At 40.5% G+C, this 18,269-nt stretch overlaps 1 protein-coding gene across 12 annotated transcripts in view; it reads right to left on the reverse strand.

Moving 5' to 3' along the window:
* EBF1 (EBF transcription factor 1) overlaps positions 1 to 18,265 on the reverse strand; it is a 402,659-nt gene extending 384,394 nt beyond the window's left edge. For 7 of the 12 annotated variants that reach the window (XM_019028343.4, XM_055387312.2, XM_004042915.5 and 4 more), the window contains exons 1-5: positions 17,272 to 18,254; positions 14,929 to 15,085; positions 14,298 to 14,361; positions 13,575 to 13,630; positions 2,761 to 2,834 (exon numbers count right to left, since the gene is read on the reverse strand). In XM_019028343.4, the coding sequence (XP_018883888.1) occupies positions 2,761 to 2,834; positions 13,575 to 13,630; positions 14,298 to 14,361; positions 14,929 to 15,085; positions 17,272 to 17,405 (485 nt within the window). In that variant the 5' untranslated portion in view covers positions 17,406 to 18,254. Of the gene's footprint in view, positions 1 to 2,760; positions 2,835 to 13,574; positions 13,631 to 14,297; positions 14,362 to 14,928; positions 15,086 to 15,179; positions 17,217 to 17,271 lie in introns of those variants that run through there. The other 5 variants (XM_004042913.5, XM_055387316.2, XM_063706906.1 and 2 more) reach the window with 5 other exon arrangements.
* Positions 18,266 to 18,269: the final 4 nt, after the last annotated feature.

Below are 18,269 nucleotides of genomic sequence, written 5' to 3' on the forward strand. Positions count from 1 at the left end.
AGATTCCAATTTACCAAACAGGCAGAGACTCTCTCAGAATTTCACAGAAAGAGCTCCATGTCAAGTCAAAGAGGTTTTGTCTCTGAGTGGTAATAATAATTATAAAATAATCCAATGGTGGCCAGTCCCTTAGCCAGCCCAGGCAGTGGGGTCACCTTTCAGACAGAACACAATGGATTTTTAAAATTTGCAACCACCTGAGACACAATTCTCTGGTGTTTCTCATTTTTTCTTTTTTTTTTTCCCCTTTGCCTGCAACAAAACAGAATCACACCAAGCCTTGTCTTGTCGATCTAAATTCTCTGTGTCTCCTTCACCATAGCCAACATACTATAAATATACAGCTTTCACGACATCAACACAAAGTTTTATTGTGCCGTTAGCTTTGATAGAAAGCACTGCAGAAAGTTGTTTAGAAATTAAATATCTAAAACAAGCTATTTTAAAATCCAGGGCCCTCACTATTTCATGTCTGCAATGAAGAAATTTCATCTTGGGGAGAGCAAGCTGTCTTTCACACCATATGGCTAATGGTGGTGCATAGCAATTAGCCAGCCTGATTAATGGGGAACAGACTCTAATTTTATGCTTATAATTGAGCCTGCATTTGCACCCCTGGTGCAAATTCAGCACATCCCAACTTCCACTTAAAACAGGCAAGAAATCAAGAGAAATAGGATGGTGTGGAAAGTGAGAATTTTTTTCCTAAAGCCCCCTAAAGAGCATCAGATTTGCAATTTAAAAGACTGTTAGCCACACAATAGATGACAGGTTTGTGTAATAGGGTCATGGCGGCCTGGTAAACAAACAGTACCCCTTATACATCTATAGGCAGCCAGGAAAACCCGTAATCTGTAACATTAGCGGATGACATTTTGAATACGGCTTTTCCCTCTTAGCCACGCAGTACAAACATCATCATTTGCCTTCAGTGGCTTCAGAATTTTATTTTTGCTATTTTTATGTTTCTGAAAAATAGAAAGAACATCAGCAGTAAAGCACACCAACCAGCATAATAAAGTACTTTGGACCAGTGAATTTTAAAAACAAGAAAAATATAAACTGCATTAATAGAGGGTAGGCCTGTGTGTGAAAGACATAATATATCTTTAAACGTTTCAAGAATAGAATGATTTCTAGCATAGTCTAAACGTGAAGATATGAGATACAAATCTATGACATATAGATGTTATTTGGCCTATTGGTTGAGATCCATCTTCCTGTCTGTTTCCTATTTTGCTAGAATCACATGTAGTACAACATGGAAAATTCATTCTAATGACATGCTAATTGTAAGAAGCCAGAACAGAGATATGGTCAAAAAGATAGTAAGAAGAAAGAGGTCATGTTTTAACATTTTCTAAAATGAATTTTACCCACAATTCTGAAAGGTGCAACTCAGCTTTATTGTAGAATTGTTATGTACAATATAACATTAATTTTTGCCTAATAATATCTTATAAAGAAATCTATTGCCATATTTTGGGGGTTCTGCTACTGTTTTAAAATTAGAGAAAAACAACCTGTTTTCATAATAGTTAACAAGTTTTACAAATCACTGAAATGAAAACTTGTGAAACTCCTATATATTTTAGAATAATATGTTAGAAATATTTTTAAAAGGGAAAAAATGAAAATTGTATATCCATACGTAACTGTAGACATAGAAGAAGTTGGTATTTGGGATTTCACTCAGAAAGCACATTAAGCCCTTTTTCTTTCCACCTGTAGAGTTTTAAGGTTGCTTTCCCCCACAAGTCCATGAGCAGCAAATAAAGCCCACCCATGCTGAGGCAGCAGCTGAAGCCCTAAACGGATTGGTCAGTAATAGTCAGCAGCCAGGCCAGCATTGTGCCAGGAAGAGCCTGCATGGTTAACAAAGCAATTAGTAGCCTTTCTCTGATGCACAGTGGCATCTTCATGCTTTATCCAATTATTCAGAATATACTGGGAGCAAACTGCTGGTGTTACTTTATGCAGAATAAGAATGCAAGTTAAAGAGCTGTTTCCTGGCCTACTCCCTCACATGTGGAAAGCCTGGCTGAGGCCATGGAAGTTAATTTGGTCTACTTGCCTGTTTTCAAATGTAGCTTCAGTCTGATTACAGGCAAAAATAAAGACACTCATCTATGGGTCATATGAATTTTATACCTTTTAGGGACTCATCTTTGCCTTCCTTCCAAAAGCTCACTACCTCTGAGAAGTATTGGCTACATTGTCAGAGTTATATATAGGGTAAATAAGAGGTGAGATGCAAGGGGAAGAAAAAAAAAACCCACATGCAATTTAAGAAGAAATGATGCCTAAGTGTGGACGTCATATTTTCAAGTGGGAGAATTAGAAAGGGGAACTATAACTTTCAAGTCTTACCCAAACAGAAGACTCTGCTGACATCAATAGAACTCTTACTCATTTTACTAGCAATGCAGTTGAGCGCATATATTAACACTAAAAGGGTTATATTGTTTTATTTGATTTTAAGAGAGTAGGGGAAGGCAGTGCTTTGTGCCCATTAACAGTGTGATATCAAAATGGAAATGTATGTCTTTCGGGATGAAATCTAATAAATAATTAAGAACTACTGTGATGCCTGACACTTTACTACCAAATACTCACATCTAATAGTTCTTTTTAGATTGTCTATAGAAGCAAGACAAATGTGTACCAAAAAAAAAAAAAAAGACCAAAGTTCACCAAGATTTGAAATGCAAATTCATCTTCTCTTTGCTAATTAACGGGAGAGACCAAGATATTTCTTACCTGCACATGATCTCATGTGTGAGCAAGACTCGGCACATTTCTGGGTTCTTGTCTTGGCCTTCATACACTATGGCCTAAAAGCAAAAGCACAGTTTTAGCTAAGAATGGAAACGAGTAGCAGGAAAAAAAAAAAAAAAGATCACAATTGAGTTCTTAACCACTTCACCACTACTGAAGGCCAAATTAGCTTTGAGGAGCCAAAGACATCACTGGGTTGATTGTCTGAAGGTATGATATTCGGGATTAACCTGAAAGGCATGGAACGAGGTATGTTCCTCTCTGCCCCTTCAACCACCTTGCCATGATGCACATCTTTGGATCAGAGTATGAGATGGGCAAGACAGCCACAATTCTCCTTTTAATACAGAATACAAATAAATCTCATCAATAAGGAGGGAAACCCCAGAAGGCTTAGCAGATTGAGATACTGTTTAGCGAAAATACAGAAAAGCATTTGGATTTGATTTTTAAATGATATGTATTTGCCTCCTCACTTTACTACCTCCAGGCTCAACATTTAGTCTTCTAGGGGTGGGTAGTAGAAAACAAGTGTAGGTGAACTAAGGAGTCCATTCACTAACTGTGTCATGTTTGCAATGATTCATTAATCAGGGAAAATCCCTCTTCCCATCAACAGGCTGAGAACATGTGCTCTCACAGGGTGCACACCCACCCAAACAGGAATACTCGCTGGCATATGCTGTGTGTGTGGATTTAAGCCATAGAGTTATCTCCCTAAACTAAGAAGAGTTACAACTGACTCTCAAAATCTGAAGTCCCAAATCACCTCACCAGCCCAAATAGTTTTTTCTATTTTTTGTAATGTGTTTGTAAAATGAACATTTTACTCAAGGACACCAAGAAGATTCCCTGGGACCTCAGCTTTCATGGATCTACATGTGAATACCTGGACCAAAGCAACGCACACAGCTATTAGCAGAGCAGGGCTCTGCAGTGGGCTACATTTAGCTAATTTAACACTGTATCGCTGCATAATACTAATATCACATGGCTTCAAATTGTTAATAAAATTACTTTCACACATTCCTATAGCCCTCAATTTCTTGATGACAAAACTACTTAAATTAGCCAGAGACTATCTTTATATAGTACATATATCTTAATATAGTATATATATCTTTATATAGTACATACAGATGCTACAAGACTAGCTTGTAGTTGGCTCTAATGTGCTTTGTTTTTGAACCTGGGACTTTCAGAACCTGTAAATGATGAATATAACTTGCGACCCAGTGTGTATAGATCCTCAGAGAGAACTGTGGTTATGGTATCTGATCCCGTTACAAAATGAACATTGCAGTAAAATAAAAAATGAGAAAATGTACTTGCATGAGGAGAAAATACTTCTCCACCATTGGCCCATCGAAACCACTTTTTATGGCTAACCTATAATACCTTGTATTTTAAAAATGTTTTTACTTTGACATACATGTACACCTACAAAAAACTTTCAAGAATATGTAAAGAATTCCAAGATACTCTTCATCCAGATTTTACCAGATGACTAAAATGTTTATATTTTATTAAATTTGCTTTATTCTTTTCTCTGTAGTTTTTTCTGAATCATTTATTAAGTAAATTGCAGACATGCCCTAAATACTTTAGCCTGTATGTCTTCAAAACAAGGAATTCTCTTACATAACCACAGTACAGTTATCTAAATCAGAAAATTAACATTGATACAATAATTTAATCTACAGACCCTACTGAGATTCACCAGTTACCCAATAATGTCCTTTACAGCAAAAGAAAAATCCAATGCTGCATCCAGTTATCACGCCTCCTTTAATATGGAACATTTCTGAGTCTTTGTATTTCATGACATTGATATTTTTGAAGAACACAAGCCAGTTATTTTGTAGAACATCCCTCAATTTGGGTTTGCCTGCGTTTCCTCAGGCTTGGATTAAAGTTACGTACTTCAGGGCAGGGATAACACAGAGGTGATTCTGAGTTCTTCTCAGTGTATCAAATCATGTTGTTGACTAGTTCTACTATTGGCAACATAAATTCTGACCATTTGGTTAAGGTAGTGCTTGCTATCAGAGATCATCAGCCAGGTTTCCCCAGGGTAAAGTTATTACTTTACCCTATGCAATTCATAACTATCTTCTGTGGACGTAATCCAGATTGTGTTAATATCTTACTATGTGTCAAATTTTCATCCACTAGTTTCAGCATGCATTGATGATTCTTTGCTGTATTCTTAAAAGACCTGTTCAAAATCCTAAGCAGTTGCATTACTCAAGAAAATGCATTAACTAAAAATGTTTTGAAAACCAAAAATTATATCTGCCTGCTTTATTTCCTGCAATCACTCCTGTAAACATTTTTAAAAACACAGTAAATTACTTATTAGATCTCATACATGATGCTAAAAAACTCTAATGAAGCATTTCTTCTAAATCCTATTAGTACTACATGGTTTATATGTTCTCTAAATACTCGTAATAATCTCTGTTTCAGCTTTAATATTTCTCATGTTTTGGTTCCACCACTCTTTAAAAAATAATATATTTGTCATGCTAAGCTAAAAGAAGTAAGCTGGTAAATAAATTCACAGATACTGATGGGGTTTTCCCATATATATATATATATATATATATATATATATATATATATATACACACACACACACACACATACACATACACACACACACACACACACACATATATAGAAAAGCTTGGTTTTTGGAGGCAGGGGGAATTATCAGTTACATCAGATCTTTTTATTTCAATTCTTTCTAGATGACGCAAATATTAGTTTCACTAAGACTGCTGGTTCCATTGAAATTAGTGGGCCCATGATGATATTCAATGGATGCAATGCTGCAATACAAATACATTCATGGTTTCCCCAAACAGCAGATGATACAGACTTCCAGAAATCCTGTGTCACTTCTTTGGTGACTGAATATCACTTGTTTAAGGCCCTTTGCCTCCATGATACATCTCTTCACCAAATACCACACTGCCACTATGCTTCTAGCAGCAGAGTCAAAACAGAATCTTTCTCCAAATCAAGCACAGAAAAATGAAACCGTCAGTTTGGATTTGCTCAGAAATAGTTAGGAACCCTAGGGAGGAGTGCAAGCATGAAGTTTCTTCTCTCCCTCTCCTTGGGGCCTCTATAGAACAATATTTTTCAGCACATAAAGGCAGAGAAAGAAGCGCTGCCTCCGTGACTTCTGAAATAAAAGCAAGTGAAACTCCACCATGGAGTAGGACTAAAATCCTGTAACTAAAGCAAACTAGAAACTCAGTGTAATGAGGTTAGCTCAAGAGTGGAATTCAGTCAAAGACAGATCCACCTCTAACCTCACCAAAGCAGTTTTTGTTACTGAAAAGTATTGTTAAACACACATACACACATGTACCCATATCATACAGAAGGTATGGGCACGGAAATCAACATCCTGATTGGATCCAGCATAGGAATATATAATAAATTCATTTTGATGAATGTCTCTGATGCAGAGTGGCAACAATAAGAATTTTCAAAATGCCCTAAAGTTCTCCCTGCAGCTTGCACACCCAACTGATAGCCCTACATCAATTTTACCATCTACATTTAGCATACACATCAACACTGGTCCACAGTTCAGCAAACCCAGACTTTAAGCCCCAAAGGACAGGGATCCTGCTAACACCAACTTCGGGAGAAGTTTCTGCGTTTCTTCCTAATTTAAATATGTGCCTCTGTGGTGTATGAGTAAAGCTGGTTGGGGTTGGATCAGCTGGGAGATCACAGAAGCATATAAACAGCATTGGCTATTTTAAGCGAAACCATTTTAATAGACAGCTGGTTTAGGGCCCAGACAATGAAACACCAAGAAGAAGGCTTATTTTCAACCTCCATAGTAAATCATGAGTCTGCTCACTATGAGGAAGGTTGTCTGTTGTGAGAGGGACAAAGACAACACTGGTTCAAATAAATCAATGTGTTTATCTGAAGTGAAGATGGGATGCCTGCTATATACATGGGTGGGAGGGGGAGAAAAATCATATAAAATATATTATTTAAGTAAATCAATTGATAGTGAATCAAGTTGAGGTTTGTAACCTAAGAAACAAAAATGCAATATCAAGTAGAAAACAATGTTTAAATTAATCCTGCCAATGGCAAATAAACCCCTTAAGGTGACAGGAATGCTTGTATAAGAGGAAGAGTTAAATAGTAAACAACATTAACCTCATCTCAACTTTAAAAACCTGGTGAAATTGACAAACAAGCTGTCAGAAGTGGATATATTTGGAACAGATTTATTTTTGTGATATGCTAGCCTACCTTTTCTACTGTCATACTCTAATGAGTAGAAAGAAAATATATTATTTTTTGATACTCTCTTCACTTCAGATTAAGGGGCTTTTAAAGGATATTTAAAATAATTAACTAAAAGAAGAAGAAAACATCAAAATTGTCAAACTTTCATATTCTTATGCAAAAACAGCTCTGGAAATTTTACTGTTATGAATAAAATATCATCAATTCTAAACGCTCAATTATAAAGTAACCTGTAATATCTTTGAAAATCAACCAATCAATCAATATACAAAAACCTGCCTGAGTTGCCACTGTTTTGAAAGACATACTGTGAAGCATAGTTCATTCTAGCTTTTCTTAAATACTGCTAGGTCTTAAAAGTTAATTGAAACTTACTATGGGTAAAGACCACACAGTAAAATGAAAAAATACACAGCGAATATACACCAGGATCACACTTCAATAGGATGCCAAAGGAAATACAGAGAATTGAACATGGTTTTTCTGTGTTTACTTTTCTAATAGTTTTAACTCTTTGTGTTCCACGACAAAATAAAGGCGGTGAAGAGAATACTTTTGACTTTGGTTCAGCAAAATCCAAAGGATTTTTAGAAACAAAATATTTTCATTAGGAACCTTTCTTGATTTATAAGCAAACAAAAGGAAACTTATCATCATTAGTTGAAGAAGAGAAAGAGGAAAAAGAAAAAAGAAAAGAAAAGAAGAAAGAAAGAAGGAAGGAAAGAAAGAAAGAAGAAAAGAAAAGAAAAAGGAAGGAAGGAAAGGAAGGAAAAGAAATTAAGAAAAAGAGAGGAAGGTAGGAAGAAAGGATTGGAGGGAGGGAAAAGAAAGGTTATCAGTAACTAACAAAGACTTCTAATTTTCTATTTAAATCAAAACTGTACCTTGAAAATATGTTACTCCTTTTTCCCCTTACAAAATAAAAAGCCAAACCTACTTTGTCACCTAAGAGAATAAGTTCATGAATGTACAAAGTACCTGCTGTAACCAAAAGTGAAATGTCTTCTGAATGCAAACTGTCAACAAGCCTTTGGCAGCAAATTACCAAGAATTGAGCTAATCAAAAAATGATATGCACACCTACAATATCAACACACTATAATAATAATCATTACATTCAACCACCAAGTTCTACTACTTGTCATTAAAAAAAAAAAAAAAAGGTGCTAGCTAATCTGGTCTTAGAAATTTCCAGTAGGTGAAGGCACACTAGTTAAAAATTAAACCATGCCAAAGGAAACACTACAAATCTGACATTTCATAAACAACGTGTCAAACAGCAATCCAACATTAGTAGTGGAATAAAATAAAAAAATAATTTTGCTTCAATTAGCAGCTTGGCTACTGGTGAACAAATTACAAAGACGTAATTTCAGCTCAGCAGCTAAGCAGGCCCGTTTTCAGAAGTGAATTAGGAAAGTTGCGAAGAAATGATATCAGATTCAGTATGCTGTTCAGTTATATCACAGCCCTGAATAAAAAGAGAATGTGTACCAAAAGCAGTTAGCTTTAGAATGCATCTTTTATGTCTCAAAGAGCTAAAACCCCTTATATTATTCAAACACCATAAAAAAACTAAATCACTCTAAGAATCCCATATTGTATTTCTTTTTCTAGCACAAATAAAAGATATGTCACTTCTATGGTAACTACATTTACACCTATATTAGTAAATACAATTGGCTTTGTCAACCCAATGGGGTAATAATAATAATAATAATAATAAAAGCATCTAATTTATTAAGCACTTAATTTGTACCAGTCGCTGTTCTAAGTTCTTAACATGTATGAAGTTATTTAATTCTCACAACGGAGCTTCAAGGTAGGTGCTAACATTATTTCCAGTAGTCTGATTCCAAACATTGATGTATTTTAATTGCTCACTAAAACCAGATCATTCTTGCTCAACAACTATGTAGACAATTCACCAATATCCAAACACTCCTTCATCGCTCTCAGCAATATAAGACAGAGAGAACAGACTATCTGTACAGTCATATGAGTTCAATAAATGCATCTCTACTAATATGTTCGTTTTTAATGCTGTTCAAATATTCACATGGAAACAGCTCTAGCGTAAATATCCCCGAACAAATGGCTGTATATTATCCAGGAGGGAGCAGTTGGCCCGCCAGACTGGGGAAGTACTAGGCCATCTGGCTCCGGCAATCTCTCCAAAACCATCAGCTTTGTTTTCACCCCCAGACTCCAAACAACACATTTTCCACTGTGATGAGTTTACATTTTCCCAAACACAGGTCCTGATCATGCATAAAAATTCCAAACTTCTTCATTCCTCTATGTGCAAGGAAATTTAAATCACCTGCATTTTTGACATGTTACCAAAGGAGAGAGAAAGCTGCTGAAATATGGCCTCTGACTATAAACTTGCTGTGTCCTTTTTTGTTTGTTTATTTCCCCAAATATATGAAAGAACCTCTCTGCTGGCCTAGTGAATTCCTTGGGAACTTATTGATATACTGAAAATGTGTTTATCTACCAATGAAGAACCATGAACTGAAAGGGTTGTTAATCAAATCTATGTAGCCATGGCAGGATATAATGAAACAATCAATAGGAAAAAAATACACTTGCATCAATAGCTTAAAGTATGGGGAAGATCAAAACAAATATATCAAGAAGTCTAGCTGGGAAGAGAAACCTGATAGCATTTCTGATGATTGTACCTTGGACCCCCCACTGTCCTGGGAACCTTTTCACGGTCTCCTCACTACATCACCTACTTTCAAATCCATACATACAAGGATTATGTGACTACGATTTCCTGCTTCTCAAGCAGGCTTTTGTTTAGGGGAAGAGTGTTTTGTTTTGATAACTTAATACAATTTGGTATCTTTTCTTTGAATTATAAAATATCACTCTTTTAAAGCAAGATGGTAAGAGGGGAGATAAGCTAAACTTAAAAAAAACTATTTAAAGATATATAACTCACTATAGCAATCACAGAATGTAATCATATTTCAAATACTACATGAAAATCTGAAAGGATGCCCACTAAACCTCAGACCTCCCCCACTGGATTCATCTGAGCTTCTGCAGTAGATATTGTTTCTGGATGCAGCAGCCATAAACTTCTGGGTCCTACAGGGCATTCTGCATGCTCACTAATGGAATACCAAAAACAGTAATGACACGAAAACAAACTATTTTTAGTCCAGCTAAACTTGGTTTTGAACAACCCTTCCCAAAAGCAAGCCTCTTATTTTCTAGTTGGTGGGTGAATTTTTAAAATATTATATCCTGTGTGCTTTACAATGAAGGCATAGGGATAAGGGATCTCAGATTCTTATATATTCATTTCTAATGAAGCTTCATCTTTCCTGGTAGAGTCCAAAAATTAAGAGTCATTACCCAAAATAGTCTAATGAGACACTTTGAAAAGGTGTGAAATACTGTGTCATACCAACACATCTTGGTTGATTGAGTACATTTCTTTTTTATCTCAATGCTGCTAATTCCACCCAAGATCAAGAACAGTTTATGGAAATGTAGAATGCAAAAATAGTTTTAAATTTTGCTTGCCCAAAATTCCTTTTGAGTTTTAACCCCACTTTCTAGTCAAGAATATGACATCCCTCACATAAAGCTGCATCTCTGATAGGAAAAATGCTATAATAAACAGGCAGCTAAGAAAAGACACCTGAACAGTGGCTAGGTATTCCTTCCACAATTGATGATGTTATCAGAACTTATCAGACCAGAAGTGTTTCATTCTGTACTCTAAATAATTATCAAAATCCATAATGTATGAGGAAGAATTTCACAGGAAAAAAATGTAATCATTTAATCCATCAGTTTATATCAAGACTTACATCTGATTTAACGAGCCACTGTATATTAAACTAAAATCAAAGATTCAAGAAATTTTAAATGAGACTTGGTATTTAATTATGATAGAATAATTTCAAGCTAGATGAAAATTCACTGTTTTACTCATTAAGGCTAAATATCAATTATTTTTATGTCACACCTAGGGAAAGTTAAGCTTCTTCACGCTCATCTATCTGCTTTTTGGAGGCCATTGTATTAACCCTGTAGACAAGAAGCTAACCTACTTCCAAAACTCTTGCAGCACATAATCAAAGAACAAGCAATTGGATAATGACTAGGAACCGCCTTTCAAAGTGAAAGCTACAGAGAGGTGGTTATTTAAACAATTATTATGAAAGTACACAGGTAAGCTTTGAAATATTCCTTTTCCTGATATTTTTTAGACTTAGATAATTATTCAACCTTTTCTCAGGCCACTCCCCACCAATATCATTGCATGCATTTATAATTTTGACTTTTACTGAGATGTCATATTATGGCAAATGACTTTCTCATAAGTGCTATTATCGAAAATAAAACTAATCTTGTTCTTATTCCTCTCTCTCTCTTTCTCTCTCTCTTCCTCCCTCTTTCCTGATAGAATTTATGACACCAAGTGGTCAAAGAATGCCTTAAGCTGCAGTTTTTCTTAAGCTCTATGACCTTGTTAGTAAAATGATATTTGATGTATTGCTTTAAAAATATCAAAAGATGATTCTCCCCCCATTTTTATATGAGTATAAGGTAAGTTCATCCCATAATGGGAAAATCAATTAGTAGTGGCACTTTTTGACTAGAGAGACTTAAAATAAAATTTTGAGGAGGTTTAATTCAGAGAGCGATTAATCACTTCAAACATGTCTTAATTCTGTGCTTCTTACAATTGTTCATTTCATAGTGCTACCTATAATTTAATATTTCATTGGTCAATGTTGCACAAGCAGACAGGCCTTATGTACTGATTTGTGTATGTGTGCTTTTTATCTTTTAGAAAGTAAATCCTAATAAATACACATAGAGTATGTCTTAGAGTTCCTACTTTCCCCCTCTCCCTCCCAACTTTTTTTTTTTTTTTTTTCCTGTAATGAGAATGGCAGGAAAGGATATCCAGGGTATCAAAGGCAATTTTTGAAAACAAAACTCCACTTAAGACATTTTTATTTTGACATCGCAAAAGAAAAAAAAGTTATTAAAAATCAGGCTTTTGTGTTTCTGCCTTGGAAGGCAAAAAAAAAAAAAAAAAAAAAACGCAGTGTCCAAATGAAAGGGAATTATCCTATGCAATGATTAAATCCATTAAAGAAAATAAAACCAAGACCAAAAATTATAAATGGTGATTTACTCTGAGCAATCAACTGAGAAATAAACAGATTTTTAAGAAAGCCAAATATTTTAGGCAAATAACATGAAATATATTTCAATCAATATTTATTTTTATTTTAAAAAATAGATTTCATACTCTTGCTTTCTACTTGTGTCATATCGAAATATGAAAGTGATCATCAAAAATAGCTGTTAATAAATTGGTTCTTGAAGATCAGATTTTTAAAATGCCCAACAGCTTATTAATGTGACATTTCTACCACATATTTAAGCCGTGGTGTATCTAAAAATAATTTTTAAATATGCATATATACCCTAATTTGAAACTTTCTCAGCCAATATCTATGAAAGAAAATCATTTCTCTTATTTTAAAGGAAACATTCTAAAATCACAATCAAGTAAATAAATTTTAATCCTCTTGCTAAATTGCTGGTTAGTACACAATGGATAACTTTTTTCTTTGTTCTAATTTCTTTCCCCCACCCAATAAAGCTGTCTTCTTTTTTCTGCTACTAACTCCTCCAACTACCTAACCAGCTACTTAATTCTGAAACTAAACTTTTTCTTAAAATTAAGAAGAAGGGGAAAAAGCTCCTGTGCCTCATTAAAACGTCAGGCCTCTTTTCTGACTCGGCTCATAATTGTATCTTTTAAACCATAACTCAACCTTAATGTATACTGCTTGACACCCGCGTGTTGGGAGCTTAAGAAAATGCCGTCTATGTACCTTTAAGACCACAAGCTCACTCATGCTGCCTGGCTTCCTGCCAAACTTGGAGGCAAAAGCAGGAGGGTTTTTGCAAAATATCCTCTAACAATTGTCGCTCCCTCTTTCAACACTACCTTCACCATCATTCCCTTTGAAAACAAATCTGCAGAATGGTCATCTGCGCTCTCAGCCCATCTCATCATTCCTGGGGAAGCCGCCTCTGCCACCCCTCCTCCGCCCCCTCAGCCCCTCTCCCCTCTGCTTCCCGGGGAGGCCTGGCTTGCTTGGGTTTCAAAGGTTCAGCCCACTCCGCACCAGGGTCCCTGGGCACCTTTGAGCCCTTCGGGGCTCCCTGGCCGGGTCAGAGGAAATTCAGCCCTTTTTCTCGCCACTCAGCACCCTGCAGTCTTAATTCACAAGGCCCGAGTTCCCTTGGAGGGACGGCGCCGTCGAGCCCTCATCCCCACGCGGCGGTGCAAGCGCATGAATGGACACTGGAAGGCCGTGCAAGTTTGGTCTGAGCCGCCCTCGCTGGCTTTTAGAGTTAGAGTCCCAGCCCACCTGCGGTGGAGCAACTAGCTTCTTGACTGCCCTGAATTTTGTGACATAGAGACCCCAGTGGCCCAAAATCAAGAAACTTACTTGTTTTGTCATGGAGTCAATGAGGCGCACGTAGAAATCCTGCTCCGTCCTTATCCCTAGGGTTGGAAATGGGGGAAGGGAGGAGAATTAAGTGAGAGGCGACGGAGGGTGGGTGGACAATAATTAACAACAACAAAAAATAACAACAAAACCCCCACACACATATCACGAAAGGGGCTCCAAGGCTGATTGGAACTCCCACTGTCCTGGAAAATACAGCCACGATCTCCCTTCCCCAGTGTCCAGAGAGGTGCTGCTGGCCTTGCCTTAGCGCTCCTGGAAGCCAGACGCCAAGTTCTGCAGCTGGGACTGGGATGGGGGTACCCCGACTTGTCTGTTCTCACGGCAAGAGTCCCTCTGCTCTCGCACGCAGCCTTCAAGGCCATGACCCTTCAGCCCCTAAGCCCAAGGGGCCATGGGCCTGCAGCCTGGGCCAAGCCAAAGGAACAGGCCTCAGGAAGGGGAGGAAGAATGAAAGTGGCTCAGGGAGGGATGAGGCACTACACCTGGCCCCAGGTAAACGCGAGACCGATAAGGCTCTTGGGCCACTCGGAGCCTCCTCAGGTGAAACCTCCTGGGGCGAAATTTAGGAGAGGCTGGTTCACCTCAAATAAAGCGTATGACTGACCTTCGCTGGAGGATTTCGTCCACCTGGAGCTCCCTGCGCCCCCTGCCCAGACCCGGAGCCCCAGGGTGAGGGCATAGACCCGACCCGGGCCTCACCATTGCTGTAGAGAAGCTGAAGCCGGTAGTGAATTCCGTTATTGGTCTTTTCGCTGTTGGCTTCCTGGGTTGCATCAGGACGCAAAGACACAAGAGATGCAGGAGAGAGGTCTGCGTGAGCGAGTGGACCAACTTTCGAGGCAACTTTCCCCAAGCCGGGACCCCCGCTGGCGAGCCAGGCAGCCACGGTAGCAGCAGAAATTGTGGCCAATTGTGATCCCTCCTCCGCCCCCCGTTCCTGACTGCTCCCTCTCTCCCAAAAGAGTATTCCGTCGGGCGCACACAGGCGATCCTCTTTCCAGGGCCTAGGGGCTCGTGCCCCGGCCACCAGAGGCAGGCGGTGCGTAATCTGGTAGTGGAGGGCGGGTTCATTCCGGGTGCCCTTGGCTGTGGATTGTAGAGCCAGGCTTGCCTCTCTCTAGCTCTGGGGGCTCCGTTCGAACTTTTCTGGAGAAGGAGCCAGTGGACCAGGACCCTGGGTTCGTCTGGGATGGGAAGTGGCTTGGGGGACCCCCACATAGAAGAGTGTTATGGATGCTTTGCACTCAAGGAGGGGCGCGCTGCCCAAGGCTCCCGGGCCTGCTCCCGAGCCGAGCCGGGGACGAGGGGCGACAGCGCTGCGCCCACTTACTTTTTCCTTCTCCACGAACCCCACAAACGCTGTCCTCTCGATCTCCACGGGCTGGCCCTGTCTGTCGTAGAGGGCCAGGACGAAGTGGAAGAAGTTGGATTTCCGCAGATTGGAAGGCGGCTGCTTCTCAAAGTGAGCCCGGGCCAGACCCACCCCGCTGCGGCCAAAGACGCAAAGTTAGATGGCTAAACCGGACGCCGACCCGCGCCCCTTGTCACCCTGTACACACACTCGAACCCTCAAACACCCACCTCCTCTTCCCCCAAAACATCCAGTGGGCGCTCTTCACGCCCCTTCAGGCGACATAGACCCAGCTGACAACGGGACACACATGTCCCCTCATGTCCTCGTCCTCTCCGCCAAGGACGGGTGCGTCCTCAGAACTCGCTGAAGAGGTGTGAAAGTTTTGTTTGGGTTTTGCGCGCGAGATGAAACGCTATAAGCATTTACTCCTACCTGACACGCACTGCGTGGGGAGAAAGAAAAGTGGCGGTGGATGAAGTGAACCCACCTTCGCGGAGTAGAACCCACAGTTATATTCCGGCACCCCTCGAATCTCACGTCTCAGCTAGCAGGGCAGGTGGGAATGGATGGAAAACACGCTCGGCGTCTCGCCGCAGCAGCCACCCTCCAGGAACCCCTCAAGCTCTGGCCAGCTGCGAGTGCCCGGCCTTGGGAGGCCACATCCCCCCACCACCAAAAAGCATGTGGAGAAGGGTCCGAGGGCGGGGCTCAGAACTGTCGCGGGTGGTCGCTGTGAAAAAGGGAAGAGGGGTGTTTTCTTAAAGACCTGTCCTAACAAAGTTTCGCTGTTCCGCAGAAATCCTCACACTCATTTCAGAAATCCTAAAGGCCAGGGCTGCTGGCTCATTGCGCCGGCCGGCGACGGGAGGCTGGAGCGCCTGGGGCGCCAGGCGGCCACTGACAGCCGGACCTGCCCAACACAAGCGCGCACAGGCACACACATACACATACAAGAACACACACGAGCGCCCCGCGCACACACTTTCACTTCCAGCCCAGTTACCCAATTCACTCTCACTACCACCCACCCCCATCCTAATACTCAGTGGGGATGGGAACAGTGTCGGGGACACTTGTCCCCAGCCCAGGGAAGCTGGAGATGATGTAACTAGTCATCTTCCTTCTTCCCCTTCCGCACTCTGAGTCCGATAGGGCCTGGGGCCACCAGATCTCCCACTGTCTCAAGCTCAGCTGGTGGCTTAATGGGGGGAAAAAGGCCATTTCTCACTTGGGACCAGGAGCCTGGGAAAGGGCCTTGGGTGTGCCCAGGAAAGTTCCCTCAGGTCAACCTCCAAGGGCAATGCCTCCAGGCCACACAGGCTAGTGTCTAGGGAGCTGCGAGTGAGAGAGGGGCTGGAAGGGGCCATGGTGACAGGGGGTGGAGAAGACTTTTGGGAGATATCAGAATTAAAGTTGGGAGTTGCTATTCTACCGGTAGACTAAGAAAAAACTGAAAGACAGAGAGGGAGGGAAGGAGAACGAGATAGGAGAAATAAGAGAAGACTCAGGGGAGAAATGGGACGAAAAAACAGGAAAGCCAGAGAGGTAAGGAAAGGAGAAAGAGGAGAAAGGAGGGAAGCTGAAGAAAGAAGAGAAAGAAAATGGAGAGAGGAAGGGAGGAAGGAAAAGGATGAGGGAGAAATTAAGGGAAGGTGGGGGAAAGAAATGAGAGAAGGAAATGAAAGAAAGAAGAAAGAAAAGAAGGCAGGAAGAGAGACAGGAAAGAAGGAAGAACGAAAGAAATGGAAGGAGGGAAGAGGGAAAGAAAGGAAGAGGAAGGAGAAGAGAAGAAAATAAAGGGGGGCAGAAAGGAAAGAAGGAAGAAAGAAAAAAAGGCAGGAAGAGGAAAGAGAAAGAAAAAGAAAAAAGAAAAGAAGGAAAGAAAAAAAGAAAGAAAAAGAAAAAAGAAAGAAAGAAAGAGAAAGAAAGAAAGAAAAAAGAAAAGAGGGAAAGGAAGAGCGAAGGGAAAGAAGAAAAGACGGCCGGAAAAGAAAGAGCAATCACATAAAAACATAAAACACAGATCTCCAACATGCTGTGTTGAGACGCCTCTTCTGGGTTAAAACAAAATGAAAACAGTCACAGACGAGGCAGGGGAAAGTGCTGGCAAAGCGTGGGCTCCTCGCAGACAGCTCCAGGTCCTCCGGCCGCAGGCGACGAAGGCAGAGCGGCTGGGGAGCGCGGAGCCCCGGCGGAGAGCGGAGCGCAGCGGCTGCGGACTCACCCCGCGGCCCGGCCCCGCGGCAGCCGCTGCCGCCTCCGCCTCCCGGCTCTCCCGCTCGCGGCTCACCTCGGCCGCGGTCCCCGCGCAGTACCCACCTCTGCGCCGCCGTGTTGGCGTCCAGCACCCCGGCTCCCTGCATCCACGTCCGCACCGCGTTCATGCCGCTGCCCAGCGGCTCTTCCTTCATGCTGCTTCCACTCCGTTGGATGCTTTCCTGAATCCCAAACATGAAAACAACCTTTTCTTGTGGAAAATCTCCTCCCCCTTGAAAAAAATTAAAAAAAAAAAAAAAAAAAGGAAAGAAAAGAAAGAAAAAGAAAAGAAACAAAAACGCCAACCAGAGATTTTTTTTTTTCTCAGACGATGAACTCGCACTTAGAAGATCAAGGCGGGCTGGAAAGCAAATTTTTAAAAAATGTAAACCTCTGCTCAAAACTGAGCGATAACCCCAAAAAAAGAAGAAAGGGAAAATCCAACGAAAAGACCAAAATAATAAAATTAGAGATGTATGCTTGGCTGTTGGGGGTTGTTTGGTTGGTTGATTTTTGGTTTGGGTGCTTTTTTTTTTTTTTTTTGCTTTTTTTTTTTTTTTTTTGTAATGATCACAGGCCGGTGGAGGACAGGAGGGGCTGGAGTTTCCTTTTGTAGAGGTACCCTTCACTTGAAGAAGCAGGAAGAAAAAAAAAAAAAAAAAAAAAAAAAAAAAACCCTGATGGCAATTTAAGAAACAATAGACTCAACTCGCGCTGCCGGCTTTGCTACTTCAAGTGTCATTTTCCACAACCAGGCAAGTTTTTTCCTCTCTCTCTCTTTTTTTTTCCTCCTTCTCTCCCAACCAAAGATGTTTCTTTCCTTTGCGTGTAGATGAGGAGGACGCTGGTTGCCGTAGACAGATACACCAGAGAGGGTGGGGGGAAGGGGAGAGAGGGAGAGAGGAAAGGGGGGGAGGGAAAGAGAGATAGAGAGAGAGGAGAGGGAGAAAGAGAGAGGGGTGGACCCTGCTGGATGGAGATTCTGTTTTCTCCTTGCTAAAATAGAAGTGATTTGCAGGCTTTCCCTATGGAATCCAGTTTGACTCTCCCCAGAGCTAAAC

This window comes from Gorilla gorilla, chromosome 4, assembly GCF_029281585.2.
Source record: "Gorilla gorilla gorilla isolate KB3781 chromosome 4, NHGRI_mGorGor1-v2.1_pri, whole genome shotgun sequence".
Classification (NCBI taxonomy): Eukaryota; Metazoa; Chordata; class Mammalia; order Primates; family Hominidae; genus Gorilla; species Gorilla gorilla.